Genomic DNA, 25,262 nt, shown 5'->3' with positions numbered 1-25,262 from the left:
TAATATGCCTTATTAGTGCTAAACTAATGCAAAAGTTGTTATTTATTTTACAAAGACTTTTTGTTTGTCATTTCATAGCCTATGCACAATGAGAGCAGTGGCAAGTTGGATAAAATATTACGAAATGCGAAATTTTTATTTTGATAAATGATCAGTTTAATTTAATTTAAAGAATAATCTGGTAAAACGAAAATGAAATATATCATCAATGAAGTTGTGAGACGCTTAGGCCTAGGCCTATTTAAATATTTAAATAACATTTTAACATTTTTTTAATTATTATGCCATATGAGCATATATTAGCATTTAGATATACCTATCTTATATTGTTAACAAATAACAAGAACTAAATTCTTCAACCTGTTATTTATTTAGCATTATTCATTAGCATTATCATTATTATTTCTATTGAATCTTAAATTTAATTTTTTTACACAAAAATATTAGCTACATGTAAAAAATAAATACAATTTCTTAAATATCCTGACTGCTTGCCGTGGAAGACGAAGCTGTCTCTATCGATCACTCACTTCTTACTAATTTTATCAAAAAGACAATTTACAATAAGAAATACAAAAAATAAAAAATAAAAAAAATAAAAGGTTGACCCTGGTTTTATTTTAATCTTAAGTGAAACATTTTCAAAGTTGTATAGGCCAACTGGCCTACATTCCTCAGTTACGTCGTTAGAATTTGGGGAAATTATTTAGAAATCCACTGTAGTGGTTTACAGTTTACAGTTTCCTCAAATTTGCCCAAGGTCACATAAGAGCAGAAGACTTTAGATTTTTTGAAACTGTGATTTGTGAAATTACACTGAAACTGTTCAAAATGTGTTCATCAAGATCTCAATTTCAATGTTCCTGTATTTCAATCACAATTATAAACATATCTTATATCCCTGACTCTGTGGCTTGATCGGTCAGTAGAAAATAAGTTGAACTCTAGCCTACTGCTTAAAGCACAAGTCCAATTGAAGCCTAATAGGTCTACTCTGGACCATTGGGGCTATGAAATCCTTTCTGAGAAAAAAAGTAGGCTAAGCAACCCCATTTTATTTCAAATGAGCAGTGATCCGATGCTGCACCTGTTGGACAGTTTCCTGTTGGAAGGTTACGATGATGCACTCTATTATTTTAATGATAAGCACTTGATGTCTGTTGCGTTTCAGAAGAATCTGACGGGTGGCATGAGACACCGGTCTCGAGAGACAGTCTACACCTGTATTCGCTGCAGGCAACGATTACTGAAATCTTCCCCCGTGTTTTCTGTCTTTTAAATTAAAAAAGAACTGTCCTCTTAAAGTAGGCCTACGTATTTTCACAAAAGTGTGTAGGCCTACGATTCAACAGCGTTTGAAAACAACTTTCCATTAACCAAAACCAATTAGTAAAAAAAAAAAAAAAAAAAAAAATGAAGTTATCGTACACTTATGAAGAAAAACCAATGCAACCATCTACATAACTAACAAAAGCTGTCATTATTTACGTTGTTGATTTACATATATCAAACTATACCCTGTTTGTTTAAAATGTCTTAAAGATATATAGTTGAAAATTAGACAACTGTGCTAGGGGCATCAAAAGACAATTTGGGCCGCACTAGCCGAACCTCAGTTGATTGCGTCTTGAAAATTACTGACAGAAAGTCGTCCTAAAATGACCCCCACCCCCCAACCCCACCAAACACGCGGAATAATTCGCGCATTGATCATCAGTAGACTAGAGCAGGCAAGATAGGACTCTGGTATTTCTTTACTTCCAGCACTTTGGGTCGTGTTCTATTTATTTCCTTTTCCCTCCCGTCTATCCCTGTGTGTAGAGTCTGGTTCGGTCTTCAGTCATCCGCGCCACCGCTCTACTAACGCCCCGAGGCTGCAGCTGCCACACCGGCCGGCCGCGGAGCGCCACACGCTGATCAATAATTCACCAGCTCGACGCCTCTCCGACCCGTTACCCCGGAGCAGCCTCGGGTGGACTGAGGCTACCACCGATATTTAGCTACTCACGAGAGAGGAGGTTTATTCTCCCGTGATTTAAATACAGCCTCAGTAAGCTTTAGCCAACAGGCATAAGATCCTTTCAGTGCGTCCACGGATTAGACCGTCGCAATGTGTACTACTCGTATTGTTGCCTGACTGCAACGGCATTCGTGGACGCCTCTCGCGTTCTTCTGTCCGGGAACAGCGGGGGTCCCGTTATGGTGCGGACAGTCGGAGTATCGAAAGAGGGAGATGCACTCAAGGCAAACAGGAACTGACTTCAGGACATAAAGACGAAGAAAATCACTCACTGTCACGCAGAACGTCTTCGTACAAGCAGTTCTGCGTAGCTACACCGGCGCTCGCGGAGACTTTCAACCGGGCTTGTGCATTCCCCGGTCGGTGCCGACAGCGAGGCTCCATCGCTCGGCTGATGACAACAGGAGAATATATTTTAAACGGAACAGTTTAGGAACAGAGCCCGGAGACGGCGATAATCCATCGTTTCGTAAAGTGGCGGAGAAAGCTTTACTTTTACAGACGGAACAAGCTCCGGGAAACAGCCCGACTTGTTGAGTTCTTTTTTCTCTTCCGGTATCACCGGAGAAACCGACTGGTGCACCCGCTCCCTCTCCTCTTTTTTGGACGCTGAAAGTTTAAAGAAAAATGGGTCTTTGAGGAGAGCTGGCAGATTCCCCTCAACTACAATGGTACGTGCTATGAGAATCAATATCTTTCCCACTGCTTGCAGAGATCGAAGCCAACAGATTTCAAACATCAAAGCAGAGCTATTTAAGAAATGTAAAAAGCACAAAATAATTGTCGCTCAAATATAAAAAAAGCCTCTTTTATACAACACGCAGTTATTAGCTTCTAACTGTTGTGTAGCTGTTAGGAAAACGCTTTAAAATAAGAACATTAAAAAAAAAATCGGTGTCTAGCAGGGAATATAATAATTATAATGTAATTATTATTAATAGTAATTATGATTATGATTCCTCGAGATACAAAAAAAATATGGTCGTTATAAGTCTTTAAGATCTAAATTAACGTAATTTAAACAAATAATTCTCATTAGACTTGATTGTATTTTTTTCTATTCTTTTATTTATTTTTTTGTTTAATGATAATTTTAGCTTGATCTTGAACGTTGATATTTATTCAGATGGCATTATTTCTCCAAAAGCAACATCTAAATTGAAGTGTTCAGGTAAGGTCTAAATCCACACGCACAGTTCCACATTATAAAGCAAAACTATCTGGCCTAATTAAACTGATTTTAAAAAGATGTAAATCTATTTTTTTTAATTAATATAAGTTTGCAAGAGTATTTGCTTGCAGTAGATTGTCTTATAGAGGTTTTTGAGGGTTTTCTTCAGGGGTTGAGCATGTAGGCCAGTGTTGTGATGTTCCTGCTACCAGTAGTTTAAATATAATTAGTAAATTAAAAGATAAATAGATGAATAAAACATCAGTCAGAAGACAACTACTGAGACGTACTATCATTGTAATGTGATGAAAGCTGGCAGCACATCTTGCCATGTCTAAATACCTCACAGGTTGATCTTTTGAGCCATGCAGGGTAGGTTATCTTAAAATATATTCAGTAAGGGATTTTTCAGCTCAAGAGGCAGTTTTCAAACAGCAAAAAAAAAAAAAAGAAAAAAAAAGAACAGCATTATAAATTTTGAACCAGTTATGCTCTATATAATGAAAGTTGAAACTATATCAAATGAATACTTGTGATCAGTTTCTCTAAACCTACAGTGTTAGACTTACACAGGTGTGTGATAGAACCTGAAATGCGTTCAGAGGAGCAACTTCACTTCCAGTTATGTGTTAGTTTAAGATTTACACGCTCTAGTAGTTTTGTCTGAATAAATATTTGCACAGGAAGCACATCAGGCTGTGTTCAGATGGAGAATTCTATGCTTTAAGTCAGACTTTAAACGTGAGCTTAACAGGCCTTTGCAGGCTGAAGGGGCTGGATCTGAATACGAAACGCCACATTTGCCTGCATCGAGCATTTTTATATCATGACTAATCTTTCCAATGTGATGAACACCTTCTTCAGCCAAGCACACCTGTGAGATCTACGTAATAAAAGAAATGCTAACTAATTCTCCACGAGCGAGGTCAAGCACTTGAGTCAGATTAAAGCATCTGGACGGTGTGAAGTAGTATATCCTCACGGACTTAGTTATGGAGACTCGGCTCAGGCTGTGAATTCCAGAACCGTCTTTTCTAGATTGACTGGTTGTCACAATGCCAGGGTTGCCATGGATGCAGTGCCCTGCAGTGATTGGTGGATGGCTGCATGAACTTGTTTCTGGGTGTAAACTTCTTATGGGAGGACGTTTTGTGTTTGTGGCATCTGTGTTGGCACATGAGATGCTGTAATGCAAAGCCACCTACTCACTTTTATTCAGCCGATTAACAGTGATGAACATGTGCAGACGAACACCACAACCCCACTGCACACCTGCACACACAAATGCTCATGCATATGCGCTTATAAACTCCTAGCAAAAGCATGCACCTGGTGCACATGTTACAAGCACGTTATGGAGAAGAGAAGCCGTGAAAGTTGAGATCAGAGGTGCTGGGTGCAAACTGGGTTTGGCGTGAGCCAGAAAACTCATGTCAAAACCCCAAACAGAGCTTTAATAATTAATAGCCTTTCGTTTGTTCCAGATTCTCTCTATCAGTCTGTCTGGCCATCTCTCTCTTTCTCCTTCTGCTATTGCCTCCGAGATGCTGGTGTGAAAAAAATCACATTTTTCCACCAGTTCTCCCCGAGGTGCTTCTGGCAGACACACAGAGAAAGGACGCTTCATCCTTTTATAGCACTCGTTCTCTCATTCCTCTTTTCTCCTCTTCTTTTTTTACTCTCTCTGTCTCTCTTTGATGCAGTTGCCATAGAGGACAGGTTTATATGCTGACTTGGCTCGGTATTGCCAGTTAGTAAATCATAATAATTAAAAAAAACAATGGTGTTAATAGTAATTGCTGTGTCATTTGGAGACAAAAAAAAAAAAGACAAAGAAAAAGTAAAATGAGTTCGACTTGTGCTGATTGTTCTCAGGCCAGCTGGTTTTTGGATGTGTGGAGGAAGGCCAGGTGTGTTGTGAGTGGGAATGTTCTGTGTAAAGTTAGCAGATACATATGTAGTCTTTGTGTTGGAGTGAACAAATAATTGCAATGCTGTGTGTGTGTGTGAATTACTGTGTTTTTGGAAATTGTGTGAAAGATGTTTTTTGATAAGAAAAGGCTAGAAGTGCTATTACTATTGCTCATATTTTGATAATTTTCAAAACGGCTAACCCTATGCATTACACGGTAATGGTTTCAAGCTAAGAATTCTAATATTGATTTAATGAAACCTTTGGAGGTTGGAATTATTTTGAAGAGTTCTGTTGACACAATGTCAATCATTATGCTTAATACTGTGTGTAAGTAGTAACCACACATTTGTTTTTAAATTGGCAGTAATCAAGTCACTCTATCTCAGTGTAGTTTGTTGGTTAAACATAATTTTATTCAGGAAAAAAAAAAAAAGTTACTTGTTATGTCAGTGTTTTTTGGGTCCAAGAACCATTGGCAGCAAACAACTTAAAGGGATAGTTTACCCAAAAATATAAAATTAACAAAAATCCTTATAAAAAAGCTTTTTTTTGTCAATACAGTGGAAGTCAGTGAGCTCTAATGTTGTTTACCAGTTTTAAATAACAGCAAATTTATTTTTAGTTTCAATGTCTCAAAAATTGACCACCCAACTGCATGGATACTAATCCCTTACATTTTCTTATGTTATTTTTCAAATAACATTGGCTCAACCAATGACATGAGCTTGGGTCCGGGACCACCAGTTTGCGCGAACAATAGTCAATGAGGGTTTGGAAGTGGTTTGAAACAGTCATTAATTGTGCAGTGCTGTTTGGCGCTGAAATTACACACTTCACTCTTAAACTCCAAACCACAAAGTGTGTGTCTGTGTGTGTGTGCGTGTGTGTGTGTGAGAGAGAAAAACTTCAGAAATCAGGAACTTAACCACTTTAACATTCCACTAAACCACAAATGTATTGCCATATGCCTCCTACCCATATACACCTCTCTCTCTCTCTTCCCCCATAAGGACCTATGGAGGAACCCCTTCAATTAAACATTTTAAACAAAGAGCTCTATTTATCGGCGAGAGTGAGGAAACTTGTCGTAATTAACACATTTACATACATCTCCATTGACTCCAATTAGGTCAGAGGCTCCCAGAGCTGCTTTGAAATGTCCCTCTTTTCTCTGTGTGTTTCGCCTCTAAAATGTTAATTAAGAAGAGGCTTGAGATTCTGGCTGAGGGCTGGCCATATGGACCCTGCATATGCTCCTTATGCATACAGCCCATATATAATTAATAGCTCACTACAGAAAAATAGGAGCTTTTGGAGGCAAAGATGAGTATGAAGGTTCCTCCTTTCGAAATAAGGATAATAGTGAAATTCTGAGTTCCTCCAGGCGCCAACGTAGACTTCTGTTCTCCATCTGTGGACAAGACAAATGAACGGATGATCTCAGCCCTGAGAAATACGGTCGAGTTGAGTTTGTTCAGCTGGATTGTGCGGCCTGGCCTCGCTTACGGCTTTAATTTGCTGGTTTATCTTAGGGGTTGAGAATCGAGTCAATTAAATTAAGACAAATCGAATGAGTCAGTTGAAGGTTTTCCATTTTCTGCTTCGGTTCAGAGTGATGGGAGCCATCGGAAAGAGCGCAAGGTGAAATCTGGTTAGCTGATTTCCTGGAACATGAGAGTAATCAATACCTTGAAACTAAACAAAAGTAAACACTTGAGTCAATCAATAGCTAAAATCCGTTTAAAGAAATCCAACCGAGCAGCATTCAGAGTCTGTCAGGGATTTTGACATTTGTGCAAGTGCTTTCAACCTTCCAATTGGGTCACTCTTTGCTAGATGTTTGGGCTTTTGGTTAATGTTCTTTAAATGACAGTCAGGTTTATTTAAAAACAGCTGGAGAGCTTCACCAAACATCAGTGAAGGGCTCTCCTGCTTACTGCTATTTGCTGCCCCATGCATGAAATGCTCCTTCCCACAGCTTTCACTCTTTAGCTTTTCTTTCTCAGAACAGCGAGAGCCTTGAACTTGTCTGAGCAATGTGTGCTTTTTAACGTGTGCTTTTTAATCGTTCTCTTTAATTATGAAAATGCATGTTTATGTTCTAATAAATCCAATCAGCAATTGTTTCCTGCTTGAATGAGATTTTTGCGCACCGTAGCTAAGATCCTATAAAAGTGAGGGAAAACTGGGAAGGCTAATGTTACATTGGGAGGATATGAATAGGCTTTGTTATTCACCACAGCCCGAACCTGGTGCCAATGCCTGGGTCTTATTATGAGCAAACTGTGTGTGCGCGTATGTGCTGGAATGGATGTTGAAATGTATTTATGCACTCAAACGTTTATTTGTGGTTAAAGATTATATTGTTCATATTTGAATATTACTGGTGTGTGTGGTGAATGGTTGTTGAATCAGATCCTGGTTGGCTCACTACATACCTGGTGTGGTTTGTAAAATTTTGAGTTTTACTCTTTCAAATGGTTCTTTTTGCTTTTCTCTTCTTTTTAATATAGATGTAGGTTTGCATCACCTTAAATCGTAAAGAATTGTTCTTGCATCTACAGTAAATGTCCTTCCATCGAGCCATGCATTCCATTCAAAACGTGTAACTTTAAAGTTGCTGTTGTTTTAAGGATTTTATTTTTTCTTAATAATGTTGTTGTTGTTGTTTTACAGTTGCTGTGTACTACTGCAGCTTTTGAGTCCAAGGCAATGTTCCTGTAAAGGACAATAAAGTAAAACTTAAATTTAAACAAAAGATCATTCAGAAAATCCTGCAATCAAACGATTATTATTTACACATATAATCATTTAGCAGTACTCTTATTGCTAAGTGATTCAAAAGCAAACTTTTTTTTGTCTTATCCAATGCATTAAAGTGCAGTGTTGCCTGAAATACTATAACTATAATAATATGCAGCTGCCATAAAAAAAATTCAGCACCAAATTGGCAAGTTTGTAGAATTTGAGCTAAAATCGGAGTACCATCAAATGTAATTTCAGTGCAGACTAAATCTGTGTTGAATGAGAGTCTAGTTGAATATTAATATGGATATTACTTTATGTAATTGAAATTGTTATACATACTTTGAGCTTGTTTTTATGCTATTTATTATTAAATGTTCATGCTTTACAATGTACAGTCATTTCAGAAGTGAATATGTTTTTTTCAGTGTGGACACTATAAAAATAGATTTTTTTTCATGTTGTAAATAAAACAAATAATTATTGAAGTACATTTTACTAGAAAATACTATTTCCACCATTTACATTTCTAATTTAATTCAACATGTTTCTTGCCATTTATTTGTGAAATATTCTAGCAATTTATGAGACAAAATTGTTTCAAAGTAAATCAAAGTAAAAGAAGCAAAATAGAGTCAGTGTTTGCTTCTTTCCAAAAAAAATTAAATAAACAAAAAACACTTTGGAGCTGGGATGAGGAAACTGTTTCTCAACCAGCTGTTACTGGAGTATCCAAATGAACAGAACACATATGCACATCATGCATGCCTGGGGAAGGCATAACAGAGGAAGGTTAAGCTTTCTGCAGCTCTATGAATGCTCCGCCTATGTGCTGTCTGTTAGACTTTCTACTTGACATACTGGTTTATTCACGCATTGAACACATATAGAACATGGAGAAACAAAAAGAGTTAGAGACCATGTGATTGACTGAGGTATGTTCCACTAAAGTCTTATGTTTCAGGCTTTGTGATGCAGCTCTTGGTAAGACTTTGTATGACCCTATGACTAAATTTGCTTTATCTGTTTTGTGTTGGATTACAGGCCACAGAATCGTATCTGGTGCATGAGGGTCCCCATCGAGCTTCTGGCATCTCAGAGTGTTTCCTAGTGCCTGAATCCTACAGGGTACCAGCCATTTTCCTCTTTACCTCCGTGTTATTGTTTGTTTTATTTGTTTCTGTATTTTTCTGAGTGTAACATGACAAACTGAACTTTGATTTCTTTCTCATGGCTGATGTAATGAATCTGCTTTCAGGCCAGACAGAGTTGGACTTCAGATTGAGATAAGATGAGCTGTAATCGGTTAAACAAACTATCAAACTCTAATGGAGCAGAGATGTAACCTATAATGCTTTTGATTCATTATGTGTGTCGTATCCTGTGTGGTAAAGCTTTTTTTTGAGAGAACAGTGTGTACATGTGCATCATAAATCTCATCGCCCGTTTATAATCTCGTATGCTGTGTTTACATGGTCATATGGTAAGATGGTGGTTTGTGTTGAGAGGAATGCAGAGTTTATGTGGAGAAGCAGCTGCAGGAGATATCTACATAAAATATCATCAGGATTATTTAACTGCCAGCCACAAGGGAATGGTATAAAGCAAAGTGTGTGTGTTTGTGTTGGGTTGAAACCACACACACGAACTATATCTCTTGCATATGGTTCTCTTATGTGAGTTTTAATGGAAGTCTTAGCTGCTGCAACCACAACTCAACTGTGGGTCTGCTTAACAAAGAACAGGGTGTGTGTGCGCGTGTGTGTGCATGTATTTGTATGTGTGTGAAAGTATGTGTGCGCTGAAAGCTGAATTGTTTTTTTTTTTCATTCAACTCATGCTATTTTGTGGAGTAATGGCTGCATTGATATATGTGTGTGAAGCAAGAATACTGTGGTTTTGGATTTGTGCCTTTCAATGTAGTAATGCCAACCTGTGAGCCTTTTTCTCTGACTAACTCTCCATGGTCTGTTTTCCCAGATGTTGATTAAACTTTGTGCTGGATTATGCCTGTAGTCCTGGATTAAATTGTGCCATATTAGTAAATCTCTTTTGAGGTGTTGGTTTAAGTGGTCTGTGAAAAGCAGCCCTAATAAAAGTGCAGGCTAATCTGCCTCTTAAAGTTTGACAGCAGTGGCACAGCAGAGTTGCACGGCTGGAGAAGGTGCAAGATAAGCATAGTTGAGCGTGCCGCTAGCCAGCCTGGGCGCTGTGGTTTGCCACAAAACAGATGTGGGTTTAGGAGACCACCCTGCAATACTGTGATGCAGGACTGGAGCCTATAGATGAGTCATAGAATAAGAGAGAGGGGGAGAGAGGGCTTACTTGCCTTCCATTGACTGATCGAAATACAGATTGCATGGGGGGAAAGTATTGCAAACCAAATGCAGTCAGTCCTGATGACATTGAACTACCCGTTCATATTTGATTGGATTTGCACTGATTCCCAAGGCTTAATGACTTGAATGAATTTTATACCATATTTACTCAAACTTTACTAAAAAAAAAAAAAAAAAAAAAAAAAAATATATATATATATATATATATATATATATATATATATATATATATATATATATATATATATATATATATATATATATATATATATATACTTCAAATACAAATGCAAATTTATATTCCATTTAGCATTTGGAGTTGAAGTAAGGGGGAAATACTCAAAACTGACCTGGAAATATTGATCTGTAATTCATTTTAACATGTGCCAAAAGTAAATTAACTGTATTGCATGCTTTGGAAACTAGTGTGCAGTTATGGCAATGCTATATCTCACTAGTTTAAAAAAAACTGTGGCCTTAAATGCTATGGATGTATTCTATAAACCCAAGTTTTTGTGCATTTCACCTTTTCTGTCACTAGATGAATGTAAGTCTTTGCAAGTTGGAGAGAACTTGTTTTTTTTTAATAGGAAAAGGGTGAAGGGGGAGAACAAGTAGGAGAGAAAAGTTTTTTTCCTTCCTAAAGTTTGAGCTTTCACTTTCTGCCTTCGAGGCGGGGTTAGCGGCGAGAGCAGCATGGAGTAGGCGCAAGGGGGACGGCGTGCTATTGCAATGCAGCGAACTTCCACTCAACTTCAAAACGCGTTTCATTTCCCGCCTCTGAGATAATTATGTACTCTCCGTACTGCCTGACACAGGTAAAATGCCTTCATTTAATTAATCAGTCGTGGCTGTGTGTGCGGATGCTGCATTATAGAACCGATGCCCTGTCTTGTCTTCTCTGTTGCTGCTTAATAAATGCATCACAGGTTACGCTTTGCACTTTTGAGAACATTATTTTCGGCCGCGCGTTTATTTCCAGCTTCCAGCTCTCGCGCGTTATCGTTCCGGAACTCTTCTCGCGCATTTCGTTGCACATGGGATCGAAGAGAAAATGGCGCTTCTCCCAAATCTATTTTATATAAAAGGAGATGGGTTTGCCCGGAGAGGAAGCTCTTCTAAGTAAACGGTTTGAATTTTCGATGTCAAACTATAAAACGTTATTGTAGAAAAATGAATTTAGTTGTATTCCCAAGCTGTTATGAATTGTGATGAACTGCGTGAATGTCTCGCACTCGAGTTCAGAGACATGAAGTGACACTGATCTGCCTGTCCTGACTGAGAAATGTTGCCAAAATATGTTACATGTGCATTTCAGAGATGCGTTTTGTTCTCCTGTAGTAGTTAAGTAGCCTATGCTTATTTTATTGTAGATAAATGGACGGGGTTTATTTCTGAAGTGAGAGAAATTAGTTTTTTTTTTTTTTTTTTTTTTTACGTTATTCAGTAAGTTAGTGTATATATTCAGCTTAAAATGTGCTATTCAATTATATATATATATATATATATATATATATATATATATATATATATAAATTAATTCATAATTTCTGAACTTTTTTTTTCTTCATAGTCTTACCATACGCACGCTGGCCTATAGGACATTTTTATGCATAAATATATTGTTTGTGCAACACATTACAAATATCAACATAGGAGTAATACAAGTGGGCTACTTTCAAGATTACAATTGAATTATTCCCTTGAAAAGTTTCATGACAGCAGGCTGTTATAGGCCGAGGTTTAATCCGCTGACTAAATTTACGGTCACCAATCTTTGAAAGACATTTTTCTTTTAAACTGTATATGTACTTTACTCGCTTTCATTTTTGGCCACGTATATAATGCTTAAAAATATTAAGCAGTGTTTAAGCTGTTAGTAGTCATGTAGCCTGTTTGAACACAGATGTACGTTTTGGAATGTATAGACAATGTATCCTAATATATAGCCTTTATCTCTGACGGCCTACAATTGAAGTCTTTTTGCACAAGGAGTAGGGCCCTAGCCTATTTTTTTTTTTTTTTTTTTTTTTTTTTTTTTAAGAAGCAAACTTTTTCAAAGATGCGTTTATTTAAAAATTGCATTTGCAGTCGTGTGCCGTCCATGCGCGCAGGGCTTGTCTGTGCTTCATGCCGCATGCGGGAGTCGTCTCGGAGAGCCTCCCTCGCGCTGTTTGGCCCGCTTTTGTGGCAGTCGCTCTTTCTGACTGTTAAATATTCCTTGTAGCAGACATTCGACAGGTCTTTAAAATAACTTTCCTTTGGGGTATTAGTAAGTAATTGAATTCTCAATAGCTGATGTCCTATAGGCATATACATTTATGCTGCCTCTTTTTGAATTATTTCTTTCCTTCTTAATTTTTAGACGATTTTGGTCTTGGCTTCTATTTCTTGGCTGCAAATAGGCCTTTCTTTTCCCCCCACACTGCAGACTGGGTCATGCCAAACTGTCTCTGAATCCAGTATAATGTGTCTAAAAGAAATCTCGTCTTCTCTCATTTTGCATCGACAGCTCTTGTTTTGTGTCATATAATTTTTTTATTGTAAATTATGTTTTTGCTTTTAAAGCAAAGACGAGCTCTAGGTCTTTTTCCCCCAATGTAAAGTAGGCCGAAATGACAAGCATTTGTATAGTGCCTGCAAGCAGTATGTCTAGGCTATTATTTTTAAAAGAGACACACATTCATCAAAGGATAGTCCTATGTGTGCATTTTTATTTAATAAAACTAAAGAAAATTAAAAGTGTAGCCTATTTGCAGTCCTTTTCCAAGGCTGCATCTTGTGGCCTAGTCAGTGCACTAGTTCAGTAGTGCGCATTCAAGTCTATTTCTTATTAGGCTATACCTATTCTTGTTTTAATGTATTATAGTTTTATGCTGTCATAAACTATTAGTAAAGGTTTTGTAGTGTTTCTGTATTCGTCAGTTCATTAGTTTGTATATTTCAGTTGCCTGTTTGCTTTGCAGTGTTCAGTCGGCCTAAAGGTCAATTGGTGGTGATCCAGTTAGCAGTGAAGAGTAAACAGTAGGGTCAGTGGCTAATAATGTCCTAGATAAAAGGATACAACTTTTATATATGCAGTTTTAAATACATTGCAAGTTCTTGAAAAATATTTTTATTGTTATTATTATTCATGCTGGTACAACCATTTTGAAATAAACCTTTCAAATATATTTCAAAGTAAAAAAATATTTAATAGGCCTACACTATAGGCTGCAAATATTTAAAGTAACACTGTTTGAACTGTTGCTCATTCATCAAAAGGTCTTATTATGTTTTTTTTTCTTCTAAATATGTTCTCTGTTGTATGGCTTTGTTGTCAAAAATATCACACCTCACTGACTTATTTGGCAAACAAGAGTTTTTAAATATATATAAACAAAATTGCCTAGTTGCAAAATTTCTATATATATATATTTTTTTACGGTATTCAAGTTTATTTTCTTTCTACTTTTAGCCTCAGAAAAGGCCTCTAAATGACTTTCAGAAATGTATTCTTCATATATTTTGTAGGCCCAAGTAGGCTGCTTTTTTAAAAATAATTTGCATATGTGGTAATTATTTTTTTCATTGTGAATCCGTTTGTTTGGTAAAGTATTTTGTCTCAAGAGTTGATCATTGATACATCTGTATTGTTTTGTAATTATGACGTATAGATGTCTTTTTATTTATTTTTGAATGTAACAGGGTGTACATGTGAGCAATAAAGGCCAAGGCTTACGAGTGAAACTTCGTCACACTGATTTACTGCGTCCTCGTCTTAAATCTTTCAGCTCGTGTTGGCATTAGCTCGACTGTGACTTTGATCGCAGTGATAAAAGACTCTTCAAACCTGCACTCGCGCCACGTAGTGCGTGTGTTAAAGGAATCCCTCCTTGGTCTCCTGTGGCTTTAGATGCGATTCAGATTGCAGGCTGAATAAATCCTGCGGCAGGCCATGTTTATGTGGAATGAAAACTTGGGTGAGGTTTGGCGGTTTATGGGACGTTTGTGTGCCTTCAGAGAAGATGGAGACCGGGGGAGAGGGGAGGGCGCGCGCGTTCGTGTGTGCGTGCGTGTGCGCGATGTGTCCGCGCAGCCGATGGAATCCTCTCCAGCTGCGCGGATGTTCTCGATCCCCCGAGATCCCTCTCTAACTCTTGTCCGGAGGTTTGTTTAGTCGTCTGTCTTATTTAATTACGTTTAATTATTTAAATAAACGAGGAGGCATAAGGCGCAGCAACAAATGTAAACAATAACTAATGAATTATTAACGTTGATAAAAGGTTTTCTGGAATGGACCGAACAGGTGGGGGATCTCCAGCTTCCTACGTAATGGAAGTTAAGCATGAGTTGCCAAATGTGCCGTGGTGCGAATGTCGTTTGGAGAGTCTGAAGGCCTTGAACGTATCTCAGGACAAGTGGTTAGCATTAATAATGTATTTTTTTTTTCTTTTATTATTTTTTTTTCAGCAAGGGTGGATCTCAGGACATTGCGGGTTTAATGTTATTTCCTAAACTTTAGCAAGTATACTTTAATATGTGTATTCACATTTAGGCCTATGTTCTTTTATTTTCAGATATAACAGGAGGTCTTGTGGCTGAAGACAGATATGTATTATTATGGGGATCCGGGGCATTATCATCTGAATAAGCAATAGTGTTGCTTAAAATATGATAAAAAAAAAAACAAACATATATATATATATATATATATATATATATATATATAAATAATAATAATAATAATAATAATAATAATAATAATAATGAGAAAACATTTATTTGGATTATTAAAATGTTCTTCATGCCAAGTAAAAAGAAATTGTTCTTTTAAAAACAATTCACTGAAAGGTTCTTTGAGGAACCCAAAATAGTCCTTCCATGGCATCAATGTGGAAACCCCCTTTTAAAACCTTTTTTTTTTTTTTTTTTCGTGTGTGTAGGTTTAGGTATTGCCAAATAATGGAAATATTTTTGCATATTACTGACAGAGCAAATGAGAACTAGGCTTAATACATTTAGAAAAAAAGTGTTAAAACCAGTCAGTCATGTTAACTTGCACCATCACAAATTTTTATTTTGCTTGTTTTTCCCACCACAGCTCAGACTAACAGAATGTTAATTAATCTTGATATCTAATGTATCTTCCATTCTTAGTTTTTTCATCATTTGTTGGGCTCAGATTAGCAATGAGAACCCGCTGCTTGAGCAATTTGAATTTGACCAAACAGAGAATTATTCTTACATTTGTTTTCAGATAAGCCTGGTTCACCTGGATAGTGCTGCTTTTATCAGGCCTCACTTTTCACTCTTGATAGATCTTGCAGCTTTCATAAACAGATACATTTTAACAGTAATGACAAATGCTATTCTTCTGCATTGTCTACCTATTGAATTTCCTCTTCCAATAAGGGTCCTTTTAAGAATTTTGCTCTGGAAGACACTGCATCAAACATGCACATTAACTACTCTTTTCTCCAGTTGTCTTGTTCTGCCTGGCAGGGAAATGGGTGAAACGAGAAGCTTTAAAATGGGAAAGAGTGTGTGGGAAATGTAGTATATACTTTCAGAAAGCAGGAGAGAACAGGTTGGGACCAAGACAGCAGCCCTGGGGAATACCATTCGATCTCCATTATAGGTCGTTTCTATATGCAAAAAATATTACAAAAACAATGTCTATAAAATGTCTTACTCAATAAAATGCATGACTGTGAATGTTTGTGCGCCCCTAGGCTAATTCCTTAACGTGCTCGCCATTCAGCTGAACGTGTTTTTGATTTTACTGAAGCAAATAAATCATCAGATGTACTGATCAAGCCACAGCGTCACATAAAGAAACCAAAGCAGAGCATCTGTGTGAACATCTCCAACATTGAGAGTTAACGTGAAGTTAACTCTGTTCAGGTGTCTAGTTTCTATCAGAGGATGGTGCAAATTGTTAACGGCTTCAGATTCCTCATGAATGAATCATTTTAAAAAGGTGCAGTGGTGTTACTCCCTCATGGCCCAACATGACCCTGCTGCAGTACTGCTGGCATAACTGTTTGATGTATTTAAGTTTCTGGCAGACACAGCCTTAACAAAGAGTCTTAGAAAATACATGTGCTGTATTTTAGCTGGCAGCTAAAGACGCAGCTCAAGTGCTACAATGAAACCTCAGGTTCTAGAAAAAAAACTAACATGTCAGCTTTTAAAGCAGAATAAGTGTTACGTTCTTAAAAAAGGTTCTGTATTAGCATCAAGCGGCAACCTCCCGCTCTCTGGTGAAGCCAACAAGGAAGTGAATAAAACTGAAATTCATTGACTGGCCACTAGAGGCTCCAAAAGAAAGTCAAATCCGCTTGGACTCCCCATGTTAAAAAGCCCAAATTTACAGCAGAAAAAAAAAGTTTACAGCCTTTTGGTCTATGCAGCTAATTTTTCCCTTCATGACAACTGTGAGGGGAGATATTTTTTATAACTCATCAGTTTAAATTATATTAAGCCTTAATGTTCTGCATAATTAAGGGCGTGGCCACTTGATTGACAGGTGGATTGCCGCTGCTGACACCGCTGTTGAGCTTGGTGTGCGTGGCTTCAGCAACCAGCTCCTGCATTTTTGCTCATTTTTGATGATCCGGGAGTAACGCATGCCAACGCGCTGCCAAGATGGCGACAGCCCACTAATAGTTATCCATCTTTCTTATTAACGTGCACATTTGTTCTGTAGTCATTGTGGATGCACATACTGAATGCACAACACAAAGTCAAACACATTTTACTCAGTATGTTCACATAATCACTAAGCACAACTATGTACCAATGGCGTCTTTCAGAGCAGTGACCACCATAGACAGTAAAAGAAATGGACACAGCGACCCCATTGGAACTCAATTGAGACAAGTGAAGTCCATTTTTAGCGTTTTTTAGCACTTCCGTTTCTGACGCGCAGACTCAAACGAAGCTTGACGACGTCAGCTACCTGTCTGACAGATGGAAATCTTCTAGTAGCTGTGCGTGCAAACTGCCATCGTTAATCTTGCAGAGACGGCGAGCTTGAGCGGGGAGTTCTTTGGCGTGAGTGAGCAGGAGTAAGTATTCTGATTAATTATTTTGTATAGTATTTTAAAATGTAACGCCAGTACGCCATATTAAGTTAATTGCCTGCGAGCTTCTCCTCCTGTCTGTATGGTAATGCGACAGAGAGACGAGTGGTTATGACGCAATCGTTAGCCTATTTTTTACAAAAACTGTTTATACGGGGCCATAATGTAACATAGAAGGTAATGGAGCCCTTTATACATTGTCGTGCATCTTTAGAAATAAATAATGGAGAAACGGAGTCTTTAAATGCCTCAGATGTAAAGTTATTCGCTGTCAAAGTGACGCCAAAATGAATGGGAGTCAATGGGATGCTAACGCAAGTGAAGTTCTGCTAAAAGATGGCAGCCCCCACCCGACTTCAACTTCCGGTCGAGTTCCTTGCCCCCTGGTGACCACACTTTTGAATTTGTCTCCTCTCTTTTTGCTCATTTAAAGAGAACTGACATTTTGGCCCAGTGCTGTTGTAATTCACTAATGTGTGTCTTTCATTAGCCAGAAATAACCAACTTCCACTGAAAGGTCACGGTCATATTGAGGCAAGAACAAGCATATGTTATTTTGCTTTTATGCTAGGTCAAGCCTTTTCTTTATAGTTCATAATTTAACTTTAGGGTGAGTAAACATCCTTTGAATCCAGGTTCTAAAAAAATGGTTTGACTGGCTCAGACATAGAATGAATAAAGGCACTATTTTTATTTTTTATAAAAAAATTTAGTATTCCTTTTAATATAAAATCTTTAATAATTTGTATTCCATTTATTCCATTTTATTTTGTTTCTTTTAATTTTCACTTTATTTGTTTTTTAAATTCGTTTTTATTCCATTTTCTTATTTTATTCCATTTAATTTAATAATGTTTTTTTGTTTTGTTAAACTTTTTATTCCTATTTAATATTATATTGTTTACTTGCTTTTATTCTATTCTATTCTATACTTCCAGTGTTTTCAGGAAGCTCCTCAGTAATATTTACATCAAAGTGTGAGTCTTTATGATTGCAACTAACCACATAATGAGAAAGGAAAGCCTAAGAGCTACAAAAGGGCTTTGTAAAGGGCTTTCAGACGAAGACGACGTGTGTGAGTGGGTTTGATGAGCCCGTGGCTCTCAGTGTTGGTGATAAATGGAGGGTTTAGAGCAAGTGTTTATAGTAGGGACAGTAGCTGAAGAGGCCTGCTGCACTGATGGGCCTAAAACACTCAAGGTCGATTATTTCTGTCCTACAAGCTTTGTGTGTCTGTGTGTTGGTTTGTGACGGGTGTATTCAGTAGGTTTGGGGTCAGTTGGCATCTATGACCACAGCTCTGCCACTCTTGTTATATTTTGAGTATAGCGGTCTTTGCTGAAACTGTATTGAGTATGCAGAATCCAATAAAGTACCTTTATTGTTTTTAACATTGTGTGCATCTACAAAACTCGCATGGACGTGAATTCCTTGCACTGTTGCTGTGGCTTTCAGTTGCTCCCTATATTGTTGTTTGGCCTTTGGAATGGATCATGTGGAGCAGTGCACTGGTGCTGCACACAGGCCGGGGAAAACCTGACAACAAACCTTAACATCACATAACTTAAAACTGCTGAAAAAGATTAAATGTTTTTTGTGTTTTTTAACTGTGTGTAACTATGCAGCATAACATTCAATGCACAGATATTCCCAAAGTCATGCAGAATTTTGCATTACTTTGCTATGAACGCTAGGCTGTGATTCCCATGAGCACTGCGATCTTGGGAAAAATAGAGCAATTAGTCTTTTCTGTCATTTATGCAAACATTCCAGTGGGGGGACTGTTGACACACATGCTCCGGGCTCTTGCCGTTTCGAGGCACTCGATGTGGTATCGCAAGATGTATGAATTGATTACGGTCTGTCAATCCATAAACAAACAAACAAAATAGTATTTTACACTACGATTGTTTTATTTGCACAGATGTTTATTTTATTCATGTCTACAGGTCATTTGACATGTCTAATAAAATGCCTGGCTTTGTTCCAAAATTTGAGCTCCCTTACTACCTACATAGGCTGCTAACTGAAATGTAGTCTCATGAGTGAGTGATTTGGGTTTCACTACATAGGCCGCAACATGTATGCTTCATACAAACAGCACTCTTTGTGAAAAAATGCATTTCCATAAGAATTTAGCGTTAGTGTGTTGAAAAATAGTTTATTTTTTTATTATTAAACAAAGTGTTTATTTCATTGAACTTGTTGCACTGCATTTTTGGTTCTGTTAAAGAAATACACTATAGCATTCCAAAGTCAGTAAGGATTTATGTTTTTGAAAGAAGTCTATTTTGCACACCAAGGCTGGATTTAATTCATCAAAAATATAGTGAAAACACTAATACTGTCCCTTCTGATCAATTTAATGCACCCTTAATTTCTTAAAAAAATTAAAGAATGGTAAAAGCCCAAAATCTAAAATCCTGTCTATATAGGTCTCTTGCTAGGGTTTGTAACAGAGCCTCTATCACCTCATGCTTTCATGCATTCACAACAGTGGCTCATTAATAGCAAATATTTCTTGTCAACACATTTTTTACAGTGGTCAGCGTGTGTGGTGCTGCTAGCATATGTTGTCTGACCAAGTTTTGTCTTGTAATCTGGCTCTGGTCTATTAGCAATGAATTGATTGTGATATATAATCTGAATGGACTATTATTTATGATGCTTATCATCGAAATTGCCCGTAATGGCAGATAATTATGGCCAGATGTGGTCAATCTGAGATTAACTTTTAAAGTCAACGCACATTACAGTAAACCATCGCAGATGTGTAATATGCACACACGTCCTCCCCCTTAAACTAAGCATCATGTTTGTGGAATGCAAGAACATGTGCAACTCCTAACCTCAAATGAAATACATTACCCCTTCTAAACACACATATGCACACACATACAGCTCTCTCAATTACTAATTAATTCTCATCATCAGCGTTTATACAGTAGCCTACTTAAATTATTTAATTTAGTCATTTTTGTTTAAATTGACTAGTTTTCGTTTTTTCACTACTTCTATGTTGTCTCTCATATTTTTCACTCATTATTGCATTGTTGTCATGCTTTCTAAGGCTAAAAAGCTTTTACTTTTGCTTATATGGCAGTGTCACCGTCACTCTGTGGATTTAGGGAGGAATGTGGTGAAACAGGAGGAATGGTGGATCTTGATTTGAGAGAGCGATAGCGGTTTTTAAACGAGTTCAGGGAGGGACGGTGGTTTTTATTGACTTGCGGTGACGGTGATGTTTATTGACTTGCGGACCGTTGAAGAAGAATGGATGGCAGAGGTCCAGGGATGGAGAGAGATGCAGCACATTTGTACAGTTTGTGCACATACAACTAATCAAGCTTTGTAATTTAAACAGGCATGAGACCAGGGTGAATGTTAAATAAGTTAAAGCAGTCTCCCGTAATCCCCCTTTGTTAAAGAGATGTTTGTTTTGTTGTGGGGTGTTATAAATGGGTGCAGCAGAAGTGGTGACTGTTTTTTTTTAAACTTGTTCTGTTCCGAAGCCTAAGGAGTTGTCTATTTAGCCAGTATTTTCAGGCATCAAAAACTTCCAAGAAACTGTACCTACATTTGGTGAAATTAAGGCAACAGTGACCACATCTTTAAAACATTTTTCTAATTAATTCAATACAAAAATATTGATAATTTAGTTGTTTTAATTATTTGTTTTCTGTGCATTTTTATGTATATCAGTGTTGCACCATTAGCGTAGTGATATGCAGATGTCCAACATTGTTGAAATCTTTTGTGAGTCACATTTGAGAGTTCTTTTATATGTAGAACATTCCAAATCAGAGAATGAGGATGGTGCCTTAGAAGGGAGCTCCCTATGTAGACAGCGAGGCTGTTTTTTTTCTCACTGTGTGCATATTCATAAATTTCATTTGCTGTGCAGTTCTCAGACATACTGAGATGTGTGGAGACGCCTCTTGGCAACTGAACAAAATTTCTGTCAGAGTCTCTAAATGAATGCCAAAATGTGCATACACAAAGTACAATTGCATTTGATTTCCACAGTTTGCAAATGATGCGCAGCTGTTTATTTTCTTCTTTCTTGTTCCCTTTGGAGGTAGAGGATTCATGATTCGTCAAAGCACAGTGTCAGCACAGCAGGCAAATCTCTGCAGGCAACTCGAACCAGATTTGTTGGTAAACTACTACACGTTGTGCCAATTAAAATGATGAATTGTGATATCTGTTTATGTAAGTGATCTAATCAAAGCACATCTATAAACAGATGACTACTGTCAGTCTTATTGGTCATCTAAACTCATAAAACAAAAGAGCAATTAACAAAATTGGAAAGAACTGCAATTCTTTCAAATGTTGTAGGTAGTGCAATTCAAATTTTAAAATGCTAGTACAGTACAGTATATGGCATTTTAAAGGTTCAGGGTGCTATTTCTGTGGCCGGAGACTGACCCAACATCGACTCAACCAGTGGAGTGCCACAGTTAATAATGTTATTTTATATTTTTAACAATAACTTGAACCCTTTAGAGACAGACCAAACGTGAGTTACAAGGTTGTAAATCATGCTTTTGTTAAACCCATCAGCCTGCATTATTTTAATTGATTGTTTAGAATAATCACATTTAACAGCGAAATTCTTGATGAAAACTACATTACCCATGATTCCCCAGAAAAACCTCTACCAATCAGAGAACTGTGACAGGTCAAACAACTTAATAACAAACAATACATTGTTTCTAAATCCACAATCAACATCTTATCAATAATTTTATATTTCTCCATTGTTTTTAATTGGATTATGGGGATTGTATTTTTTCTTTCTTTTTTTTTAAATAAACATTTGTAAGGTTGTAATTCACCTTGTAGGAGTTTAGTTCTCCAGCTAGTTAGATTCTTCTCCAAATGAAGGTGATTTTAAATCTCAATGGAAAAAATGAATGGGGACAATCCTGGCATAACCAATGCATAAATTGTAGTCGGGACTACTTGTTTGTTTGACCAATTGCACACAGAGGGAAAGTTAAGGAAACCTGTTTGAAAACAGCCATTACTGTTGCAGTTCTGTTTGCTGCTTCTGAGAAATTATATTGAAATATATTCTCTGCAGCCATCAAATGCCTCTGGCTTCCCAGTGTCTTTTCATTCAGTCAACTAGCCTCAGTGAATCAGGGTCCGAAGCAGTGGTGTGACTTAGGCCGTGTGGCGCGCTGCCAGCTTCCAGCCTCACTCCTGTGATATGTGTGTTTAGACTGGCTTTCATTGAGGTGGTAAAATCCAGACCTTAACCTGCAGGCATAGCACAGTCAGTCCTCTGAGTTATGCCAGCCTTTCACCAATGCCGCCCACCTTAGGAAAGGAAAAGGGCAGTATTTAAAGGCTCACTCGAAATGTTTTGGCAGGGATGTAATCGTGATCTTGGCATTGAATGCAGGCTCAGGCTAAGGAACTGGGTCATGTTCGGGTTAGCACTTTTGCAGCGTCTGCTCTGCTTGCATACTCTCATAGAATAACTAAATGAGCTCAATATCTGGCAGTGCTTGACAATGCTTATCGTTACTCTTGAGCCTGCCGTCAAGGAGGAGAGTTTTATGAGTGTTTTATAATTCGCAGAGGAGTTCGTGATGATGTCATCAGCTCATTACAGCTGGTTTTGTATCAATTGATTCATGAGCTTTTCGTAATAGAAAGAGATCACAGGATATTGGTGGAGGGATGTTCTGGGATCAGTAAAAGATGTTACAGAGTAAGTCTACAAACAAGAACACATACTGAACTTGAGCATTAGCATTAACACAGTGCTAGTTTACCTGTACGACAAGGAGCTTTTGGAGGCCAGCTTTTTTCCTTTTATTATGTTAACATGTCCTTATCTCCTCCATTGGAAGCACTTGTTATTCTCTGTGTACAGACTCTGTGCTCACGTTACACAGCTCAGGAGCCACTTTTAGAGAATGCACAGTGCACAATAAAATGACCTGATAATTAATTTGGGTTTAAGACATGCAGTAACCAATAATTGAGACAGTAACCGGATGCTTTTTCAGACACCTTGTTTTCTGAAGTACAGTATTTTTCGCAATTGGGATCAAGTCCTTTAGCTATAAACTGAACCAATCCAACAAGCTCTGAGATGACTGTGATGATCTGAAGTAAAATAAATTATTTTTGAAATGCAGAAGGAAGTCAAAAACAGTAAGTGAATAAAAAATGCAATAACATAAACCTGTGGACTTTTAGTCTTTAATAAGAAGTATATTTTATTAATGGTATATTGTATTGAGTAGATTGTGAAATATACAAATTAGCCATTTGATGGTGAACAGAGTGGGTGGTCATACATTTTTTAAAAGCATTTTTTTGTTTCCATGGTAACAGTGGCTTCTCTGATTGGTGGACTGGCTGCGTCTCATTTCAGAGGCTGCATCCTCCGGATGATGCATTTTAAGGCTGCAAAGGTCATCGGGTAAGTCTCATTTAAGAAAAGTAACCATTAAATTGCAAAATAAAAAATAAATTATTAGTATTTTAAACCTCACAAGGAATTACAGTCAATTTTATTATGGTTACTTTTGTTAAATAAGACTTAATGACGTTTGCAGTCTTCAAATGCGACGTCTGGAGGACGCAGCCTCCGAAATGAGATGCAGCCATAGACTGCATTTGGATGGTGTTGTTTTTCATGGGGTAATTGGCTATTCAATATTTGTTAGCAACAAGTAAATGTGAATTCAACATTTGTAGAAAATTCATAATTATATTACATTGCTTATCTTGTTTTATAAGTTGTTCCTAAAAATCAATAAATACAAATGAGATTTGTACTTGTGGAACCTTGTTTTATGACCTGACTTGTATTTTTTATCATCACCTTTCAGACATATCTGCATTGGACTGGCTCACCAGTAGTGGTATTTTTTGTTCACCTGCAAACACAATATGCTTAATGTTACCTGAGGTTAACAGGACACTCCAGTGTTTAATTAATCACCTGAATCTGAACGATCGGGCTAGTGCTGCTTCCTCAAGAAAGAGCCTTGTTGAGCCTTGTCAGTTTAAACATGAAAGTGTTTTAAGCCATTCAAGTGTGAGACAGCACGAAAGAGATTTCAGTAACACATCTGAAGTTCACAGTCTGCTCATCACTGCACTGAAGAGAGGGGCGGGGTCAGCAGAGCTCATTAGCATTTAAAGCAACATGGTCTAGGAACAGCGTGCTGAAAAAGAGCTGATTTTGACAGGTTTAAAAAGGTGTTTTTTTTACACTACCATTGAGAAATTTTAACCAAAGTATGTTATAGACTTTTAATTAAGACCCTAAAGAATTAGAACAGCATGTACAAAATAGGCATCCAATGAACCCTTTAAAATGAAAATAGGGCCTCAGTAGAAGTATTTCAGTACAGTGTTCAGTGCACATCGGCAGACATTAATCATTCTGTTCTAGTTTTTTTTTTAAATCTTGATTTCCAGCCCTAATTACACTAGCTGGGTAGTGTGAGTGTTTTCTTTCTTTGTACCTGAGAGGTAAGGCTTCGGGTAGAAGCATTGATATGCACATATTGGATTTCTTAAGGGGATGCAAAGGAATGTTAACTATATTATCCCACTTAGAGGCTCATCAGATTGCCAAGTTCTGTCTTGGGATCTCAGGAACTTTGTGCATTGTGCTTGACGTCCCTCACTAGTCTTCTCTGTGGTCGCAGTCCTTTGGAATGCATCTGAATTGTACAGTTGCCAGATATTATCCGTTTGATCAATGTGTCATGCTATTAAAATGCACCTTGCAGGGTTTAGGTATTTTGTTCATCTTATCTTAGCGAGACAGGAACTCAGAAGCACAACACTGTGCGTTTTGTACAGCCTTTTAAGGGGCCAGGACAGGGCATCATGTAATTTTTACTCCCAAATTTTGTCCTCTGGAATGCGTCCATTGCCGCCCACACCCCATAAGGATTTAAAGAAGTCGTTGTACAGTTGCTGATTTTTTTAGCACTGGAACTCGAAGTGCTGTGAATGTGGAAGA

At 37.5% G+C, this 25,262-nt stretch overlaps 1 protein-coding gene across 11 annotated transcripts in view; it reads left to right on the top strand.

Annotated features, from left to right (window-relative positions):
- Positions 1–1,189: 1,189 nt before the first annotated feature.
- Positions 1,190–25,262, top strand: part of LOC128020632 (nuclear factor 1 X-type-like) — an 87,814-nt gene continuing 63,741 nt past the window's right edge. For 4 of the 11 annotated variants that reach the window (XM_052607297.1, XM_052607306.1, XM_052607254.1 and 1 more), the window contains exons 1-2: positions 1,738–2,691; positions 8,896–8,979. In XM_052607297.1, coding sequence (XP_052463257.1) covers positions 2,689–2,691; positions 8,896–8,979 — 87 coding nt within the window. In that variant the 5' untranslated portion in view covers positions 1,738–2,688. Of the gene's footprint in view, positions 1,237–1,736; positions 2,692–8,895; positions 8,980–10,757; positions 11,009–25,262 lie in introns of those variants that run through there. The other 7 variants (XM_052607269.1, XM_052607265.1, XM_052607278.1 and 4 more) reach the window with 5 other exon arrangements.

Source organism: Carassius gibelio, chromosome A1 (genome assembly GCF_023724105.1).
Source record: "Carassius gibelio isolate Cgi1373 ecotype wild population from Czech Republic chromosome A1, carGib1.2-hapl.c, whole genome shotgun sequence".
Classification (NCBI taxonomy): domain Eukaryota; kingdom Metazoa; phylum Chordata; class Actinopteri; order Cypriniformes; family Cyprinidae; genus Carassius; species Carassius gibelio.
This window is presented reverse-complemented; position numbering and strand designations above follow the sequence as displayed.